Source organism: Trachypithecus francoisi, unplaced genomic scaffold (assembly GCF_009764315.1).
Source record: "Trachypithecus francoisi isolate TF-2019V2 unplaced genomic scaffold, Tfra_2.0 Lachesis_group20, whole genome shotgun sequence".
Taxonomy (NCBI): Eukaryota; Metazoa; Chordata; class Mammalia; order Primates; family Cercopithecidae; genus Trachypithecus; species Trachypithecus francoisi.
Window position 1 is genome coordinate 51,003,876 of NW_022681466.1, and position 18,846 is coordinate 51,022,721.

General features: G+C 42.7%; 1 protein-coding gene and 1 long non-coding RNA gene across 2 annotated transcripts in view; both read right to left on the bottom strand.

Annotated features, from left to right (window-relative positions):
* Positions 1–18,846, bottom strand: part of SPECC1 (sperm antigen with calponin homology and coiled-coil domains 1) — a 171,009-nt gene that overhangs the window by 71,819 nt on the left and 80,344 nt on the right. The window contains 3 exon segments of the mRNA XM_033184294.1: positions 227–372; positions 14,255–14,460; positions 14,828–14,901. Coding sequence (XP_033040185.1) covers positions 227–372; positions 14,255–14,460; positions 14,828–14,901 — 426 coding nt within the window.
* On the bottom strand, positions 6,940–12,370 carry LOC117067577. Its single transcript, XR_004430789.1, has 2 exons — positions 11,641–12,370; positions 6,940–9,473 (listed from the first exon to the last, which is right to left on the bottom strand). It is a non-coding gene; the product is annotated as an uncharacterized LOC117067577 (long non-coding RNA).

Sequence of the window (18,846 nt, forward strand, 5' to 3'; positions counted from 1 at the left end):
GGAAGAGGCTGCATTTGTGTTATTCACGCACCAGTCTCTCCATCAGTGTCTCCCTGGAGCCTCAGCCAGGCTCCTGCATGCAGTGGCTACATGTGGTAGGACCTGGAAAGCGCCCTTGTGGTTGTAACAACATAGGGCCGGGGTGGAGCAGAGATAGTAGACATATCAAATGTCGGGCCAAAGTTTGAATTTGGAGCTTTGCTTATAGAAAACTGTGATCAAATACCTGGGCGTCCCAAGTCAAATGACTTGATAAGTGACTTAACGGTGGTTGCCGACTCCGGGGGTGTTGGAGATGTTCTGCTAACACAGACACCAGGCCACCGACCAGCAGCATCGACCTCAGGGGACTCTGGCTCTTCATCCACAGGTCTGCATGGCAAAGAGCAAATCAGATTGAAAAGGTGGAGGACATCCCCATGGGAGAAAAAGACACAGAGGAAAACAGAACTGATGTGGAGAAAATAAACGGAGCTGGAAGGGAAATTCTGAATTTAACATCCTGTTTTCTCTACCAGTTTGCATCTTTAGGAAATAATGTAGGTATTGTTCTCAATTTTTAGAAGAGTTGTTTTCTTGGGAAATGGTCAGAAATAGTTATTTTTGTATGTAGAGTGACTTGATATTAGCTTCAAATAAAAAGTGTGTATGGCTACTCTGCAAATTGTGTATTTTTTCTGAAAAAATGCAAATGTTATTGATCATGAATATTTCGTCTACTGTCAATGGTGAATGCAGTGGATTGGCTGCCGACATGTGCTCCAACCGCCATGCAGTACACAGAGTTTGGAAAGATGAAATCTCACAGCTCTCCTGCAGCTGGGATTTTGGGTGTGATTTAAGTTCTACCAATGAGAAAGACTTGGGCAAGACCTGGAGTGGGACCTGGATCAGAGGAAGAGAGGTAGGGCACAGGGCATTCACTATGTAGACAGAGACTGTAGAAGAGACAAGATGCTATGGTGCTGGCAACTGCAGTGGCAGCTTTCCAACTGGATGGGCAGCTTTCTGAAGTTAAGGCTCCTGTCCTGGTGGAGGAAGCAGGTTCCCTGGTGGTTCAGTTCTGTGTGGACTTTGGGAGCTGCTCCTGGAAGCTCAGCCTTCCCAACAATTCTGCAAACCATATAACACCTTTCTGCCTAAGCCAACAAGAGTGCAATCCATTATACATGACAGAATCCTGATTCAGACACTCTGCCTTCTAAGCATAAGAGTGGTAACAGCACTCTAAAATCACACTGCAATTCTGCACGAGGTCAAACTCCTGCTCTCACCCAGGTTTCCTGGTGTGTTCTTCATGAGGCTTCTAGACTCATAGAAAGTATTCTATGATAGATCATTGACCCAATCCTCAATCCTCTCATGCATGGCTTCCTCATCTAGGGGACTTTGGCATGTCATGTGATCTCCCTGTGAGCGACCCAAGACAAGGACTCCCAATCTTCTCATTGCTAAATCACTGCTCTCTTCATTGTATCATATTGCCACAGCTGTCTTGCAAGATGACTAATTTATGAGAATAATTCAAACAATGTTTCTGGAAGTGTATCTGAATAAGGTCGGTGGAAGTTTAAAATAAATCAGAAAATAAAATAGTTACTTACTGATCATTTTGAAATTAATCTAGCTACTCATAAGCTTCTGCACTTGAATTTATTTGTCCTTAATTCTCTGAGCTTTCTTCTGCTGCTCTATAAACAACATGAATAGAATAAATGTTGCCCAGGCTGGTCTCAACCTCCTGAGCTCAGACAATCTGCCTGCCTTGGCCTCCCAAAGTGCTAGGATGACAGGCATGAGCCACTGCGCCTGGCCAACTTCCTACCAGTTTAGCCTTACAATCTTCACTCTATAGTCCCTTCTTATGAGTGAAAAAAAAAAATCAGTAAACTGAAAACTTCATTGGAAGAAACTATCAGGCACTTCAGAAACTGTAGGAGGTTGGGTTTTTAAAATAATTTTTAAAGATTTTTTTGAGAGGAACTGGTTTTCATACTTTCCCATACAATAAAATCAGGTGGCAAAAACGCAGAAAGAGAACGCACAGGTTAGGTTTGAGCAGAAAATAATTTCCTGTCTGTGCTAGCCATTCTCATGAAGGTCATCAACAAACAAAATGGGCCACCTTCTTTTTTTTTTCCCGAGACAGAGTCTCGCTCTGTCGCCCAGGCTGGAGTGCAGTGACACAATCTCAGCTCACTGCAACCTCTACCTCCCGGGTTCAAGCGATTCTCATGCCTCAGCCTCCTGAGTAGCTGGGACTACAGGCAAGCACCACCACACCTGGCTAATCTTTCGTATTTTTTTTTTTTTTTTTTTTTTTTTAGTAGAGATGGGGTTCGCCATGTTGCCCAGGCTGGTCTCAACCTCCTGAGCTCAGACAATCTGCCTGCCTTGGCCTCCCAAAGTGCTAGGATGACAGGCATGAACCACTGCTCCTGGCCAACTTCTTACCAGTCCATCTAAATGACTCAATACCAAAGGCCTCCAAGGACAATCATTTTAAGTAATTCATTTTACATTTCATTCTTTGATAATTTAATAAGAACAAAATGGAGAAGCCTACATTCTGCTGAGGTTATTCCTTTCAGTTATCTAAATTTATCTGCAATTCAAAATATCAAATGATAAATTTAAAAAGCAAGGCCACAAGAATCAATTACCTCTGCCTTCAGGTATCCAAAGACAATATTTCAAACACTCAGTCTACTTGGCTAGAACAGTAAGAGTCAATATGAGAAAACTCTGTATTATTTGAGTACAGAAATACCCACTGTGTTATATAACAGTGATGAAGGGGGCGGGGGGGTGTCTGTGTGTCTCTGTGTGTGTGTGAGGGATTCACAAAAGAAAGCCTGAATTGAATAACCAAAGAAAATGGTTATTAAGAATGCTATTGGCTTATTAGTATGTACTTTAATCATAAATGAGGTTAAAAATCCTTACACCAGCCTATTTTAGAATTGGCTGGGATCGATTAGTAACAGCATCAGCAATAAATGAAGTATTACATTTCCTCCATTCCAAGGAAGAATAAAAACTCTGTATTCTGTAGTGAATATTAAGAAATATTTACGCATACAGCCAGGTATGTCTTAGCATTAAATAAAAGAAAAACTGCAAGGTACCACTACTGCAGAAACACTTGTTCAAGGCTTGCTACTGCCTCTAAGGCTGATGTTAGATTCTAGAGTCAACCTGTAAAATAACATATCACACATGTAGTCAAATAAGCCATGAAAATAACTTGAGTCACTCAAAAGTACACGCTTTTGTAAACATTACTATCTACAAACACACCATCTCTGCAGCAATCTCACATACTCGCATTCCCTCCAGCCTTTCATGGTTGGCTCTCTTTAGTTACATCACAGATTAAATAGCTGCTTTGCGTTTAGGGGCCACGCTTAAAACAACAAACATGAAGCATGTGTTCTACCTGCTCCTAGCATATAAAACTAAAATAATAATCGATAATTTCAGCAAAACAAGTATGATGAATATGTGTACGATATAACTCCACTGCATATGACAAGCACAGTACCATGTGTCTTAAAAACATTATCTAATTTAATTTTCAACAAAACTCCTAAATATTATTATCCCTTAGAGGAAAATTTGACCATGGTCACATGGTTCATGAATGGTGAATCTGGGATGCAAATCCAGCTCTGGCCATGCCTTTCTCAAATTTTCTATAATGCATAAATGTTCTGTGAGAGGTATACAAGGTTCTAGAAATAATACTTATGGTATTTCTTCCTAAAATTTAAGTATATTTTAAAAATACTACCAATAGTTATTTCAGTGTTCCCATCTTTATACAATAACCTGCTCTTAAAAGGTGGCAACCCATACCAGAGCATGACAGCTGTAGGCCAGACCGCCCAATGCTGTGTCACACACAGCAGGTGACGCACACTCCATAAGCAGGCAGTGTCTCCATGGAGAACAGCAAGGCGCACGGCCCTCCTCATTGAATGTCGGTCTGCCTTCTATGCCTTACCTTGTCAATTAAGCACATATACATATGTGTCTGTAATTATTTCCCTTTAAAAATTTTATTTAACCTTTCTAATTTGCTGCTTTCCTTGTCACATTAGAGAGCAGAATTTTCAAATGTCAGTGATGGTGTACAGCATTTACTTCCTCAAAACACCACTCTATGTCATTGTTCATTCTGATCCAGGTACAGGTGAGCTCCTGTACGTGACGATTTTTAAAGTATTCAAAGATTAACTCCATTTGGGTGGTGTTGCATGGCACCACTGCTACCTTCACAATTGGCAGATTAATATTTGTGAAGACGGCAGGTCGCGTGTCAACCACATGCTCATGCCTGCCGGGCTCTTTCCTGAACACCTGAAGCCCAACCCCAGGCCTTTCGGTTAATCTCCCAAGACTCCCCCTGCCCGTCTAGTTTTGGACTATTCACCTGAAATTTTTTACTTTTATGTCCTGCCTCTGTGCCTCTGCTCATTCTATGCCCTTGTCGGGAATGTAATTTTCTCTAAATACTTATTTTGCACAAAACAAACCTAACGGAAGTTTTTCACTCTATTTGAAGACAGAAATTACGAAGTACTTTGTCTCTTAGGTGTCAAACAATATCTTCTAAATCTCACTTTCAAATTTCAATAAAAGCATATATAACAATAAAAACAAACAGGATACGAAAGTAATTTGAATACCAGCATCTTAATCTACAAATCCGAACAGTAAGAATCAGATAGTAAAAGTCTTGTAGTCAAGTATCACTGACATGGCTTAGATTTTGAAGAACTTCTGCTAATAGAGAGTACATGGTCGGGGGAATGAAAATACAATACCAAGGACTTTCCCCCAATTCCCTTCCAAAGAAAATGGAGATATGGGAAAACCCCAACTAATGTCTCCCACCCTAGAGGGCCAGGGCTGGAGAGGAGCACGAGATGCCCAGAGAGATGCAGGGCATTCTGGCAAAGGATCAGGAACAAGAGGAATTTACATTCGACGAGGCCAAGGTTGGTTTACCTCAGGCATAAAGGGCAGTAGTGACAAGGGGCAGGGCGGGAAGAGCCAGAGTGTGCACCTAAAATGGATGAAGGGCACACACACAGATCCAGAGAGCTGGCGCTGCATTCCAGGCTCACCAAGCACAGAAGAAACTGGGCACACGTGAATTTCCCACTGGACACTCACCCTTCTCTACTCTACCTGGGCTTCAGTAGGTACTGAATATGTAATATTCAACAATATGTAACATAAATGTACCTTCAAGAGCCTCCCAACACGTTTAAGTCATGAGAAGAAGACCCAAAGCACTGTCAGGCAAAGGCAGTGATCTGAGGAGAATCCAGATACGGACCTGAGGCGAATGTCAGGCCCTGCCACACCTGAATCTGCTTCAGCAAGAGAAGGTGACAGGCAAAATCACGCCCTGCTCGATGCACAGTTCATAATACAAAGTGAACGGGAAAGTGCACTCAGGAGAGGACCGACGTTTGTAAATTCATGACTGGAAACAGAGTTCAACACTGATACCATCTGCCTTAAAATTCAATAAAATAAAAATTTTAAATGAAAGGATGAGTTAAAAGTAATGTAAGTAATCTAATAATCCATGAATATTTTAAAGCAGAACTAACTCAAAAGAGAAAGAAATTGGAGCATATCTAGGGCAGGTCTCTCCGAATGTGGATGAAATAAACCATGTAAAGGTGGGATTTCAATTCAGTGGACAAAGGATGACTCTGGTAATAAATAGTGCTACCCAGTGGGAGAAAAAGAATCACATCTCACATCAAATTAAATAAAGAGAGGTGGATCAAATGGTCTGCATGTGTGTGTGCATCAAGTAGATGAAGACATTTAACAGCATACTTGTATAACATTGGGGAGAAGGAATCTTTTAAAAAAAGAATAAAGGAAAACACTAACAGTTTACATTACATAAAAATATATTATTTTCTATGATAAAGATGATAAAGCCATATCATATGATAAATATGATAAAGACGATAAAGGCTCATAATACAGGGGATAAAATCACATCCCTCATAAAATACTGACTTACAAGCTGATGAGAAAAAAGCAATCGGCTCAGCGAAAAAACAGGGAAAAGTTGCAAAACTAGTAATTCTTAGAAAATGCAGTAGTTAGTAAACATACAAAGATATGCTTAGAAAGGGCTGGGCATGGTGGCTCATGGCTGTAATCCCTGCACTTTGGGAGGCTGAGTTGGGAGGATCACTTGAGCCCAGGAGTTCAATATCACTCTCTCTGGGCAACATAGTTGAGACCTCATGTCTACCAAAAAAAAAAAAAAAAAAAAAAAAAAAAATTAGCTGGGCATGGTGGTGTGCCCCTGTAGTCCCAGCTACTCAGGAGGCTGGGGTGGGAGGATCACTCGAGTCCAGGAGGTTGAGGCTGCAGTGAGCCATGACTGTACCACTGCACTCCAGCCTAGGTGACAGAGTGAGGCCCTGTCTTAAAAAAAAAAAAATGCTGAGAGAAATGCAAATTAAAGAGCTAATAAGACAGCATTTTTTGATTATCCTATTGGCAAAAATAAGACCAAGGCTCTCCACCACTGCTCAGGCTGTATAGAGATGGGCATGTTCAAGAGTGAAATGTCACAGCACTCAGGTGAGTAACTGGAGACATCTATTAAAATAAAAATGTGCATATACTTTAGAGCAGCAATAGTATTTTGAAAAACTCATTCTATAAAAATAAAACCACAACTACATAGGACTATATGAATAAGGACTGCTATTACAGCATTACTCATAAAGAAAATAATTGTAACCTTGCTGTGCATTAGTAAGACAATATTTTAATATTCCAGGACATGTCCTTCCTGTGGAAGGTCATGTTGCTCTTAAAATAAGCTAGATTTGCATGTATTGACCTGGAAGGATGCCTATGACATATAAAATAAAAAGTAAAGGTGCAGAGTACTGAATAGAATATAATCCAATTTTTATTAAAAATATAAAAATGAATCCTATACATATTTACTAGTAAAGAAAAAACGCACACACTGTTAACACTGATTTCCTCACAGGTGGTACTGAGGGAGAAGAAAGATTAATATTTTTCTTCACATATCTCCATTTTGTTATTAGTATTCCTAAATATTACTTCGTAATTAAGAAAAAATCCAATACATTAAATCACCAATCTATTAATATTTAAATGTCAATGAAACACATCTAGACTTTAAGTCTGTACTATATTTTCTGAGACCCTAGAGTTTTAAAGACTTGTGCAAAATTAGCACTTTTACTCCATGCCCTTTTGTTCTACTAATGAAATTGTTCATATTCCATGTCACCCTCCTATTCACAACTTCCAGTCCAGCTTTTTTCTACTTCAAATTCTAGTTACTTGATGTGGCTTTGAAGTTCTGAAACTGTATTCAGAAAAAAATGTAGAACAAAACGACATAAAGGCCCTGCAGAAACGTAGCTGGTGATTAAAACTAAGCAGCAGATGCTTCTATATAAGAACATGTTTATTTTGCACTTCATAAAGGCTTACAGATAAAAATATTCAACAGTACCTAACGACAGGTCAAAATATGGGGTGCAAATACAGCAGTGCCTTTTAAGTTGAAGTTGCAGTTTCCTTATTGTTTATATTTGAAAACATCCAGCAAATGAATTTTAAATAATCCTAAGAACGCTGAATCTGAGGTAAAGAGCTCCCAAAATATAAATTTCAGTCCTACTCACAAGTAGCTAAGTTATTTTTACAGAGAAGACCTCAATGACTCTTCTCACACCACGCTAATTTTTCTAGTGATTCTGTGCTGTACGGTTTGATACCCCAAAAGATCTTCCTGAGTTTAAAGAGCATTCCTGTTCCTAATTTTCCTTTTATTAGACTGTAACTCTTGTCTTGTCTCATCCTTTGGATAACGTCGCTAATAGCTCCATGCTGTGTACACTGTGAACCAGTTCCTCACGTGAGAATTGCAGGAGGTTTCTGCCTGATGGAGGTTGCTGAATTGGATTTGGATCTTCACAAACACACATATTTTCAGAAGTTTAAATCACATTTTGAATTGTGTATCACTCTGAGTTGAACACTAAGTTTCATCCACGAAACTTTGGTGTAGTTGTCATTCAATCGTTTTCCAATAGATTTCTATTGCCATTGTCACCGTGCTTACCTATCTGGCTTAATAACATCCTTTATGATCAAATATCTACTTATGTTTAACCCAGCAAGATTCTGGAAATCAACCCAAAGCTTGCAGGCACCTTGTTTCAGACGAGGTAATGAAGTCAGACTCCGAGTGAAGAGGCTCAATCAAGACCCCACAGAAGGGGCCGGGCGCGGGGATCATGCCTGTAATCCCAGCACTTTGGGAAGCCAAGGCGGCCAGATCACTTGAGGTCAGGAGTTCGAGACCAGCCTGACCAACATGGTGAAATCGCGTCTCTACTAAAAATACAAAATTAGCCGGGTGTGACGGCACGTGCCTGTAGTCCCAGCTACTTGGGAGGCCAAGGCAGGAGAATAGCTTAAACCAGGAAGCGGAGCTTGCAGTGAGCCAAGATCGCACCACTGCACTCCAGCCTGGGCAATAAGAATAAAGCTCCAACTTGACGAACTTTCTGACTTCTTCGGAATATGACATCATGCAGATGGCTTCCTATTTTGCCTTGAGTAATGTGAATTCCAAGATGATCAGACACCATGACCAAAAGGAAGCAGAGAAATGAACGCCAAAAAGTAGAACTTGGGCCTTAGGGGCTGGGCTCGGTGGCTCATGTCCGTAATCCCAGCACTTTGGGAGGCTGAAACAGGTGATCACCTGAGGTCAGGAGTTTGAGACCAGCCTGGCCAACATGGTGAAATCCCATCTCTACTAACAATACAAAAATTAGCTGGGCGTGGTGGCAGGTGCCTTTTCCAGCTACTTGGAAGGCTGAGGCAGGAGAATCACTTGAACCCGGGAGGCAGAGGTTGCAGTGAGCCGAGATCGCACCGTTGCATTCCAGCCTGGGCAACAGGAGTAAAACTCTGTCTCAAAAAAAAAAACAAAACAAAACAACAACAACAAAAGAACTCGGGCCTGTGCTGTGCCCAGCTCTGCATCTGCTCTGCCACTGTGCCCTTTCAGCACTCCAGATGCAAATAACTTTTCATAAGACTTGTACTTTGTTTTTTTCAGAACAACTTCATTTTATTCTCCAAATAAAAGACGGCGAATCTTCTGAGGAAAAGTAAAAGAGGGAAACATCATCTTTGATGATGCAGTGAGCTGATCCCAAAATGTGGACAAAAAGCAGAGACTTGACGGCAATGACTCTGAGAAACAGAGAATGTCACAAGGAGACAACTGGGCTCTTTATAAAGAGGCAATTTCTCCTCTACACATTCCCCCTTTCATCTAGAGATGGCTGCGGCTCCCAATCATGGCAAGAGCTGGGCTGTCTTTCTTCCACCAAATGCTCTGCTAGCTGACAGAGCCCAGGGAGCTGTGAAAATAGAAATGGGAGGGAGAGGCTGTAAAGGAGTTACCTAAGGCAATACAGTCTTAGTTCACAAACGCAATAATTTCCAGCTTACACTGTCCCACAGGGAAAAGCTAATGTCCAAGATAGGCCAATGGGTTTTAATTCCTACTGTTCCAATTTTTTGGAAGCCAAAGGTTTTTGGACATTAAAAAAAAAAAAAAATAGACTGCAAATGCCTGTACTAGGCTCCTTCCACCAGAACTTCTCCGACAAAGAACTGTATGGTGAAGCAGAGATGTCCAGGATGAACACCCAGAGGCCCCTCCAGAACTTACAGAGGCGCATGCTTCTCTTAACTGTCAAGGCCAAAAAATCTTCTTGCTTTTATAACTGCAACCTAAAAATCCTAAAGGTCTAAGGGAAGCTTATGTCCACATTGTTGAAATATGTAAAAACAGGGGTCAGGGAACAGGGAAGCAGACACAGCTCTTTAGATTATAGACTGTGTGTCTAGTGACATAAATGCACATTTAAACTATGAAAAAAGAGTACTAGGTGTGAGTGAACAGATAATGCTGGCTGGAAAAAGGGCACATGAGAGGACCAGGTTCCATATCAAGGGTCAAATTAAATGCTGGAGACCCCTGTCCATCATGCCGTCATGGGTGCTAAGGTGAGGTCTGTTCAGAAACTGCTTAAGAATCCTCAGGAGAACGGCCCCCCTCCACCTGGGAGAGGGGCTCAGTATCAGAGCATCTGTGGCGAGAGAGCTGGAAAAGGGACCTTAAAGAATCTATACCTCCAACTTCTGCCCTTCCCTCTCCATTGTAGCTGAAGAACACATGCTGAGTGGCTGTGACCCTAATATTAGAGCCATCAGAGCAACACAGAGGGCAGCACAGTAACACACAGTGACACTTGGGCTGACACAGATGTGCACACATGGAGTTAAGCCAGTTCCAGTGGAGTCTGCACGTGCTGCGCTGCCACACTGCTCACCTCCAAGAGGCGACAATGCAAGAACTTGTGGTGCAGGCAAAACAAAACACATTCGAATCACAGACATTCTATTTAGAAACCAACAGCATTAATTAGGCACAGATGTTAAGTGTGTTTAATTATCTCTTTTAAAGATGTTTTCCACGGACGCTTATTGGTATTATATGACAAACACAGTAAGAATCAGATAAATCACCCTCAAAGTAATGGCATTTGCTGTTTCAGAACAAGAGAAACAAATGCCACAAATAGAGGTCTTTCCCTGATGCTGCTTGAGAAGTCTGTGCCACGCACTGCTCATGAACAATGTCTTTCATTAGAAAGCTTGTATGCGACACAATATATCATTACACTGAGCTGCCTGTGTTTTTTCTGATTTTGCCAGGCCCCAGGACTCAACTTTTCAGGAAAAAGATCTGACGGGTTCATTTCAGAGAGTTTTCATTTCGAAGCCTTTTTCTCGATTGGGAGTTTTCAACACTGGGAGGAGCCAGAGCTGAAAAAGTTATTATCTTTTCATCTATTACATTATATGTGTCCAATGAAACAGATCACTTTTAGGTCCCCAAAAACACACTGGTTTGTTCATGTTTCTGGAAGAGAAAGATCAGGCCCACAAGCCACAACTAAGATATGGAGATGCCACTTTGTCAAAGAGGTTCAAAGTATTGCACCAGAATAATGTTAAGGCTGACAATGGAGTTTCTTACTCTCTCACCAGTGAAAGGTCAGCTAATCAACCAGTCCAGAGAACAGCAGAGCTTAAAGGGATCTCAAAAACGACCCCCTCTTCCTACCTCTTTTAACAGAGGCAGGAGGCAGAGCTGAGAATGAGATGTTACTGGTTGGCTGAAACATGACGCTGGGAGTGAGATGTTGCTGGTTGACAGTAAAGATGAGGCTACCGCCTTCCTTCCCCACATACCTTAACATCAGTTATTCTGACTCTGAAATAAAAATATCTGTGAAAGTGTAACAGGACTTAAGATGATGGATGAGTTAGATAATATCCCAGTGTTTAGTTACTGAGTTCCAGCAACGAATGCTGGCTTGCATTTCTGCCTGGGTGCTTCATCTCATGCCTATCAGCCTGGCTGCAACCAATCCTGTAAGTGCCCACGGATGCAAACAGAGCTTAAGAACTGGGTAATCCCATGTCGGGATCCAGGTGCTTTTTGGGTGATCTTACCTTCTCTCAGTTGTCCTTGAGGACCTCGTCAGAAAATGCTCTGCAAGTTCTTTGGCTGTGGCTGAACCAAGAAGGACTTCTGAGTTCTCATTAGATGCCTGTCTAAGTCAAACTGAGTTTCAATCAAGAACTCACTCAGTCAAGATGGAAACACTAGGTGGCCTCCGGAGCTTGGAGGGTGTTAGTTGGTTTCAAGTCTTGCTCAAGGGGTAGGTGCTGGAAGTGGTTGAACCATCAGTGACTAACTGCCACACAGTCAACTCTTTAGAGAGGGCAGCTTGCCAGAGAAGTGCAAAATCAGACAAGAAACCAGCATCACCAGCTCTTGTCTGACTTCCTGCCAAATGCGTTGACAGGCAGAAATGTTCTGATGCCTGATTTCAGTACCATGCCATGTTCTCATTGGTGTCCATTCTAAAATTTTGAAACGTTTTTTGATGAGGGATTATCAAAAAACATTTGATATGGATTGGAGTATCCCAATCCAAACTGTTAGATCGGGAGGTAGGTTTGTAATCGCTGGAAAATCAAAAAAGAAACATTCTGTGTTTAAAAAAAAAAAAAGGTGACATTAAGATTGAAGATGCAGGATGCAGCATAGGGAGTCCTAAAGTGCCAGGACATATGCGGAGCTTTCCTAGAATATCAGGGTTCATGCTACACGGTCTGGCCTGTGTCTCAGAATATACATAAGAAACACAGCATCTCATACAAGAACCTGGCCTGTATCTCAGAATATACGTAAGAAATGCGGCATCTCATACAAGAACCTATCTGGGGCCACCACAGAAACTCAGGACTTGTCTTTTACCATTTATCATTAAAATAACATCCATGTGGGCCGGGCGCGGTGGCTCAAGCCTGTAATCCCAGCACTTTGGGAGGCCGAGATGGGCGGATCGCGAGGTCAGGAGATCGAGACCATCCTGGCTAACACGGTGAAACCCCGTCTCTACTAAAAACTACAAAAAACTAGCTGGGTGAGGTGGCGGCGCCTGTAGTCCCAGCTACCTGGGAGGCTGAGGCAGGAGAATGGCCTGAACCCGGGAGGCGGAGCTTGCAGTGAGCTGAGAGACGGCCATAGCACTCCAGCCTGGGTGACAGAGCGAGACTCCGTCTCAAAAAAAAAAAAAATAACCTCCATGTGAAGCAACACAAGTTCTGACTCAGATTTTCTTCCAATGACAGACAACAGGGAAGCAAGACAGAGGCAAACAAACAAAAGCAGACACAGAGGCCACCCAGAATGGCCTCACTACTGTTTCAACAGGGAACCCTGCAAAATCTAGTTTTCCTATTCTCCTTCTACCTTTACTTAAAATTCACATCCTTTGGTGTCCAGAGGGTAGAGCTCTGGCTGTAAAGTAATGATCTTTCTGGTGCATGTATAGTCCCAGTTAGTCAGGAGGCTGAGGCAGAAGAATCTCCTGGGCTCGGTAGTTCGAGTCCAGCTTGGGCAACATAGTGAAACTCCATCTCTAAAAATAAATAACTAAATAAAATAATGATCTTGATCTTCATTATTCAACAGTGAATTGTGGGGCCAGCTACATCTGATCTTCATCCTTCCCCAAAGGCCATTTTATATAAAAGTCATAGAAATAAGGAATTACTTGGAGCAGAATTGACAGGAGAATCACAACTGAATTCTGAAAAATCTCCTCTTTCCAATGTCGTGAAATTCATGATAACAGAACATCAGATCAAAAGGCTCAGGAGCTAGCCAATGACCTTGGAGGCATGTAAAAATTAGGGCCAACTGATCAACATTCAAAATCCAAGAAATCTGATCTAAAGACTGTTTGATATTTGAGAGACACCTAAAAATTCAAAATCATTTCCTAATATCCAAGAATCTCAAAGTTAAGGACACTGATTCCTGATTGGGTAAATACATTAGTTAAAGCAAAAAATATTGTTCATAAATTTGTCTGTAAACCATCTAAATTTCAGATAATAATTACCATTGCATTCACTTTGGGAATACCTTCCTCTTAAATGTCACTGTTAGTAAAGCTCCCTGGGCTGATACACTGTGTGCTTCTCCCCGTCAAGAGCAGAAGGAAATGTCATACATTAGCCAAATTCATGTTTTCCACTCTCACCCTTTTTTAATAAAGTAAGTTATGTCAAGGCCTTTTGAAATAGCTCATTGGTGTTCTCAATAAGCAGGCACACCCCTGGGCCCAGAGGAATGTGTCTTTCTCCAGCGGCTCCTCCCCTCGGGAGTGATTCCAGCCTCTCCCACTGCATGGGAGTGACCTGTGCAAGGTGTTGGGTTCGTATTTATTAGTGTGCACTCCTTGCATTAATAAATGCTAAGACTCAAGGAGCATCCTAGACAGGACTTCTTTAACCTAGCAGGATACTTGGCTAGAACTTGCCCTTTATATGTTAGCGCGGAGCTTAGCAGTCCCTTATGCTGCAGCATGGCAGGGACTGGGTACTGTACAGAATGTTCCTAGTGGTATAGTGGTGCTAGTAATTCAGGGTGATCTCAGAAAGGAAATAGCAGAGCCTGGCACAGACATGAAGAGTCCTATCCCCACCAGGGAGCCCCACACATAGTGATTAAGTGAGAAGCAAGCACAGCCCTGGTGCCCACCAGACTCACGGAGGGGTGGCTCTGCTGGTGACCACCCTGCCGTGGCCCTGCACATCCCCCAGCTCCTTCTGCAACCGGGCGTTCTTCTCCTCCTCCTCCAGCAGTTTCCTCTTCACGGTGCGCAGCTCCTGCTGGGCCTCACACTTGATGTCATTGGCCACCACCACCGCGGTCTGCAGATCCGCCTGGAACCGCCTCCATTCCTCGGTATCCTCCTGAAAATACCAGAGCCCACCCCTGTGTCAGACACCTGCCAGGGCTGGTGCCTGGGCACGGACCCCAGAGTCTCCATGTTGGTCACCAAGAAAGAATGCCAGCAGTGCTTGGTGAGGCCCTGTTTCACAGTGGCTCACTGCTAGGAAAAGGCACTGGTGGGAATTACACCTTCAGGTTATGAGAGTTCTCCATCCTGACACCAAATGACTGCTTTGATTTTACTTCCTGACAACAAGAATTTACAGTTCCAGGGCCCACCATGCCATGGAAATGTTCCAAGAGAAAGCAGGATAGAGAGAGTGATTCAGACCTCGGAGAGGGTAATATACAGGAAGATGGTGGTGAAGGCTCCTGCCCACATCTCACCTTCATCTGCTTGGTCAGAGTCTTTAGCTGCCTCTCCAGGTCTGACTTCTGTTCCTCCAGCTTGATCACATTACCTAGAAATAAATAATTTAGACAGGGCTTGGAAAAGCTGTGAGACTCTTAAGAGAAGATAAGCTAGGTAACAAAGAAAGCACAACTCCAGATGCCACAACAGGCATTCAAATCCATCCCTTCTACTCTCCATGCAACTTTTAGCAATTTCAATTTACCCTGCAAACCAGGGAATGGACACAAGAGGCTCCTCTGAGATAGAGAACAGGATGATCTGGAAAATATGTGGTGTGTATTGAGGTTACAGTCTCAGCAGACAGGATGCACAACCAAATAGCAGCACTATGGGAAGAGGCCTCCACGGCCACACACACTTGCACACCGAGCCCGGCCTCCCTTGCACTCGCACACAATCATCCTGAGTGTCCTTTATTGCTGTGAGATACAGGCTTTCACATAATACAGCATATGACTGCTTATTCCTCCTGTGATCTGTAAAGCACTTTCTAGAGTCATAGATCTCAATCACAGTTAAGCCTCTGAATCACTGATGAAGCTTTTCAAAAGCACCGATGTTCTAGTCCCACACTCCAGACACCTGAAGGCAGAATCACCAAGGGCAGACAGAACCCGGGGATGTATGCATTTAACATCTTCCCAGGTGGCTTGCCTGCCTCTCCCTACTTAAGGACACCTGCAGCCCCTTGTTCTCCCTGCCTCCAATTCTCTCCATACAGCTATCAGAGTCATTCAAGTTTAAATCTGATGGTGTCACTGAGCTGAAATTCCTCAACAGAATTTCATGCTCTAAGCATGAGCATTAGTTTTCTATGAAGGATGAAAATCAGAATCGCCAGAGTAGGCTAAAAAGATGCCGTGGACAGGTCCTACCCCAGCAGTTCTAGTTCTAGTGGGACTGAGAGTTTGTGTCGGGAATCAGTGCTGCACAGTAGAAAACACTCCTTAACTTCTTTTTATTTTTCAGTCCATTCCTTTCCCATCAGGATCTTATAGGAAGAAGTGATTGGTCTAGGCTGGATTTATGTGTCCCTGGGTCTCTGTGCAAAAGCGTATCTTAACAATACCTCAATATCCTTTTAAAAAGTTTAAAAGTTTTTCAAAGGATGGTTTGTATTATTGTCAGTCTTGGATATATGATGATATAATCACAGGGGTGGGTCTAAATTTTGCTGTGGACATTAATTATACACTGGTTTTCTTGGTGTGTCTGTGCTGACTTTTAAGGATTTAGGGATAATACAACCCTATTTTCAACAGCAAAAGATCACAAAAACAAAAACGAACAGAACAGAACTTGTCTTCTTTGACTTTTCTTCTCAATCACGGTGCTGGGTTTGGAAGCATACACTGACGATGATGGCGTCCAGGTTTTCAGTTGTATCCTGAGAACAGCCTGGATGGCACCAACACTGAATGCTGAGGTCCCGCAGTTCTACTGCGTGTCATGTCCAACGAGAAATGGGGCAGGTGCTGACAACTCTCACTCTAACCAACTCATCAATGTCTGAAATATATAGTCAATTCTAATAATCATGGTAGTTGCAGAGAGTTGCCATGCACACCAAATCAGCAAACACTGAACTACTGTCCCTAGGAAAAATACAGGTTAGGTTCCTGCGAGTCTCTGATCACAACATTCTCATCAACTAAAATGCCATTTGCATTATATAGACTTATCTGCCAATGTCTCTCTATAAATAAGCCAGGCTCATCAACCATGGAAACCGACTCTTTCCCATTTCCCTCTTCCCGAATAACACTGAGCAAGTATTGTCAAATTCTTCTTCAGCCTCCTGATCTGCAGAACCTGCCTTGTCTGCAAGGTTAACCTTTCTCACATCTTAAGGCCTTCTGACACTTGGGAGCCAAACAGCACTAGCCAAGAAGGGGTTACCAATTTCCTGACCCTGGGTGATGTGAACAAACATTGCTCTGGTTTTCAGCCACACAACAATATTGCCCACTGCTTTTTAAAACTGGCTGTCATCTCACAAATCCATGAATTTGGCTGCTTTAGCACATCGCTTTAGCATGTCTCAGGGCAGTCTTATATACATATCATCAAACTTCTCCTTTTCACTGATGCACTGTACTGGGTTTTTTTGTTTGGTTTGGTTTTTTATTTTTCACAGATGGAATCTTGCTCTATTGCCCAGGCTGGAGTGCAGTGGCACAATCTTGGTTCGCTGCAGTCTCAGCCTTTCAGGCTCAAGGGATCCTCCCACCTCAGCCTCTGGAGAAGTTGGGACTACAGGCATAGGCCACCACATGTGGCTAGTTTTTTTTTTTTTTTGTCAAGACAAGGTCTCACTATGTTGCCCAGGCTGGTCTCGAACTCCTGGGCTCAAGCGATCCTCCTGCCTCAGTCTCCCAAAGTGCTGAGATTACAGGGATGAGGTCACTGCACTTGGCCTGATGCACTGTATTGTTGATTCAATAACACTGAACTCACGTGCAACAGGACAAGACCTTGCGTCTGCATGAAGCTTCCCTAACACACGTGTTTTCTCTGTAGGTGCGTCTCAAACTCACTGTGCTTGGGGACAGTGGATGGCACTGTAGCACTGCACTCAGAGCCATTTTAAATAGCAAAGTCACCAAAAACAAAAATAAGCACAAAAATGTTAAAAGCATGGTATTAAGCAGACTGTAAAAAAGACGCATGTACAGTATGAAAAGGCCAAGTGTCTCTGTCTGATCTGAGTTGGGAACATAAGCACTGGATGACACAACCTTTTCACTTCTCTGTGCATGTCTGAAAATGACTGTGGAAGTGCTCTGTGTATTGGGGTTAAAATACATTTTATCAAGCAGGTGAATTCACAAATGTGAAATCTGAGAATAAGGAGGATTGACTGCACAGGGTAGGGAACTTCTCAGGTAACTGACCAAGCTATTCTTAGCTATTCTTAGTAATGGCTGGTGTGACTAAATGCTTTGTGCATTAAATCTGTTGTTACAAAAGAAAACACATAAGATGTAATCATTTGATAAGGCTTATTTGGACAAAGAAGATAATGTTTAAACTGTTTTAAAAATTTCTTTCCCAATTCAAAGCAAACAATGAGTTTGTAACTAAGCCATATGCTGATGTATCTTCAGCAACTAAGTGGCAAACATCTGTAAGTTACTTGATATCCTACCACCAATGGGACACATGCGGAACTGTTTTCTCCCTTAGACCAAGAGCACACATTGTTCATCCACTCTGACACCTATCATCCATCTCTATCAGACCCAAGAGACAACACAGTGTCAGTACTTGATGACTGGCAAGGAATTTCTTCTGAATAACTTTCTCCTACCCTGCAGAATATCCTTAGGAAGGGTCCCTGTGAACTCTCACAGTCACAGCTAAAGTACCCTAACATAGCCTTCAAGCTGACCAGGCTGCCTAGAGACAGCAGCAGTAGCATGGCTCACACACAGCACATCCAGTACAGCCAAAAAACATTTGCAGCTGGGTACCGTGGCTCACACCTATAATCCCAGAGCTTTGAGAGGCCAGGAGGATCACCTGAGCCCAGGAGTTTGCGGCTGCAGTGAGCTCTGATTGCTGCAGTGAGCTACAACTGCACCACTGCACTCCAGCCTGGGTGATAGAGCGAGACCTCTAAAAAAACAAAATGAAAAGCATTTCTATTTTTCACAATCACCTATACACTGCTGACTCATGTTCAACAGTCTTTTCTTCTGTTATCCCAGTTTTCAACTGCTGTAGTCATTGATCTAATCTCTAGTTTTTTTTTGTTGTTGTTGTTTTTGTTTTTTTTTTTTGAGACGGAGTCTTGCTCTGTCACCCGGGCTGGAGTGCAGTGGCCGGATCTCAGCTCACTGCAAGCTCCGTCTCCTGGGTTCAGGCCATTCTCCTGCCTCAGCCTCCGGAGTAGCTGGGACTACAGGCGCCCGCCACCTCGCCCGGCTTTTTTTTTTTTTTTTTTTGTATTTTTAGTAGAGACGGGGTTTCACTGTGTTAGCCAGGATGG